The sequence below is a fragment of the Apteryx rowi genome, unplaced genomic scaffold (genome assembly GCF_003343035.1).
Source record: "Apteryx rowi isolate R43461 unplaced genomic scaffold, aptRow1 scaffold_450, whole genome shotgun sequence".
NCBI lineage: Eukaryota > Metazoa > Chordata > Aves > Apterygiformes > Apterygidae > Apteryx > Apteryx rowi.
In genome coordinates this window covers 44,457-45,490 of record NW_020450706.1, presented here as the reverse complement: position 1 = coordinate 45,490, position 1,034 = coordinate 44,457, and the positions used below count along the sequence as shown (strand labels likewise).

General features: G+C 66.7%; 1 protein-coding gene across 3 annotated transcripts in view; it reads left to right on the top strand.

Moving 5' to 3' along the window:
• The first annotated feature begins 889 nt into the window (after window positions 1-889).
• Window positions 890-1,034, top strand: part of ILKAP (ILK associated serine/threonine phosphatase) — a 16,372-nt gene continuing 16,227 nt past the window's right edge. For 2 of the 3 annotated variants that reach the window (XM_026077363.1, XM_026077362.1), the window contains exon 1: window positions 893-1,031. In XM_026077363.1, the coding sequence (XP_025933148.1) occupies window positions 986-1,031 (46 nt within the window). In that variant the 5' untranslated portion in view covers window positions 893-985. Of the gene's footprint in view, window positions 1,032-1,034 lie in introns of all 3 variants that reach the window. The other variant, XR_003255448.1, reaches the window with a different exon arrangement.

The following is a 1,034-nucleotide window of genomic DNA, read 5'->3' as shown; positions in this document are numbered from 1 at the left end:
CCCATACGCCTCCGTCTCGCGCTCGACGAGCTGTACGAAGGAATTCCTCACTGTTCATGAGATGCGACTTGTATAAGATCCTGCTGTGAACGAGGGAGGTTGTGGTTAATTTAATTTAGTTTCCTTTTCTTTGCCTGTGCTTCCATGACCAGGTTCGTCCAGTCGGTTCTTCCTGCGCTGCCGCCCCCCGCGTGCCGGGAGACCGTTTCTCTTGCTTGTACATATGTGATTGCTGTGCGCGCACCCTGCCGCCGTACGGCGCGGAAACACTGAAGTAACGAGTCTAGTTTTCTTGATGTCTTAAAACTATGAGTGTTGGAGCTTAGGGTCTTAAACTGTCTGTGTACACTTGAGGCATTGTTCAGTTAAGAAATAAATGTGGCATTTATGCAAATACTGCACCGCGGCTCCCCCGCCCTCTCCTTTCCCCTGGGAAGCGAGCGGGCCTCGACGGGACGGGACGGGACGGGACCGGGCACCAGCCTCGAGGGCACCGGGCTGCGCGCGGGGAGGCGGCGCTGCGGGAGCGGGCGCCGGGCGCACCGCGGGGCTCCCTCCCGTCCCTGCTAGCGATTGGCTGGCACCGGGCGGCCTTGAGCACACCCCTGCCGCGGGATTGGTCAGCCGGCGGGCACGGCGCGCGGCAGTCGGGCTGATTGGCAGGGCGGCCCCGCATCCTAATTGGGGGAGAGGGCGCTCCGCTCCCGCCCACGGGGGCGCTTGACGGGTGACTCGCCCCGCTCGGTGATTGACAGGTCGCTCGCGGGGCGGGGGCCGTGGGTGGGGTTCCGCTCCCGCCCCGCGGCAGCCGGGCCGGGCGCTCACTTCCGGCCGCGCCGCGGCCTCTGACTGGCCAGCGCGGCGCCGTTCGTCCCGCCCCAAGGAGTGATTGGCAGGCGGGGGGCGGGGAGGCGGAGCGGCGCCTCTGCAGGAGGAAGCGGCCTCGGCGTCGTCGTCGCTGCCGTCGCTGCCCGTGCCCGGCGGGATGGATCTGTTCGGGGACCTCCCGGAGCCGGGGTCCTCGGCGGCAGGTG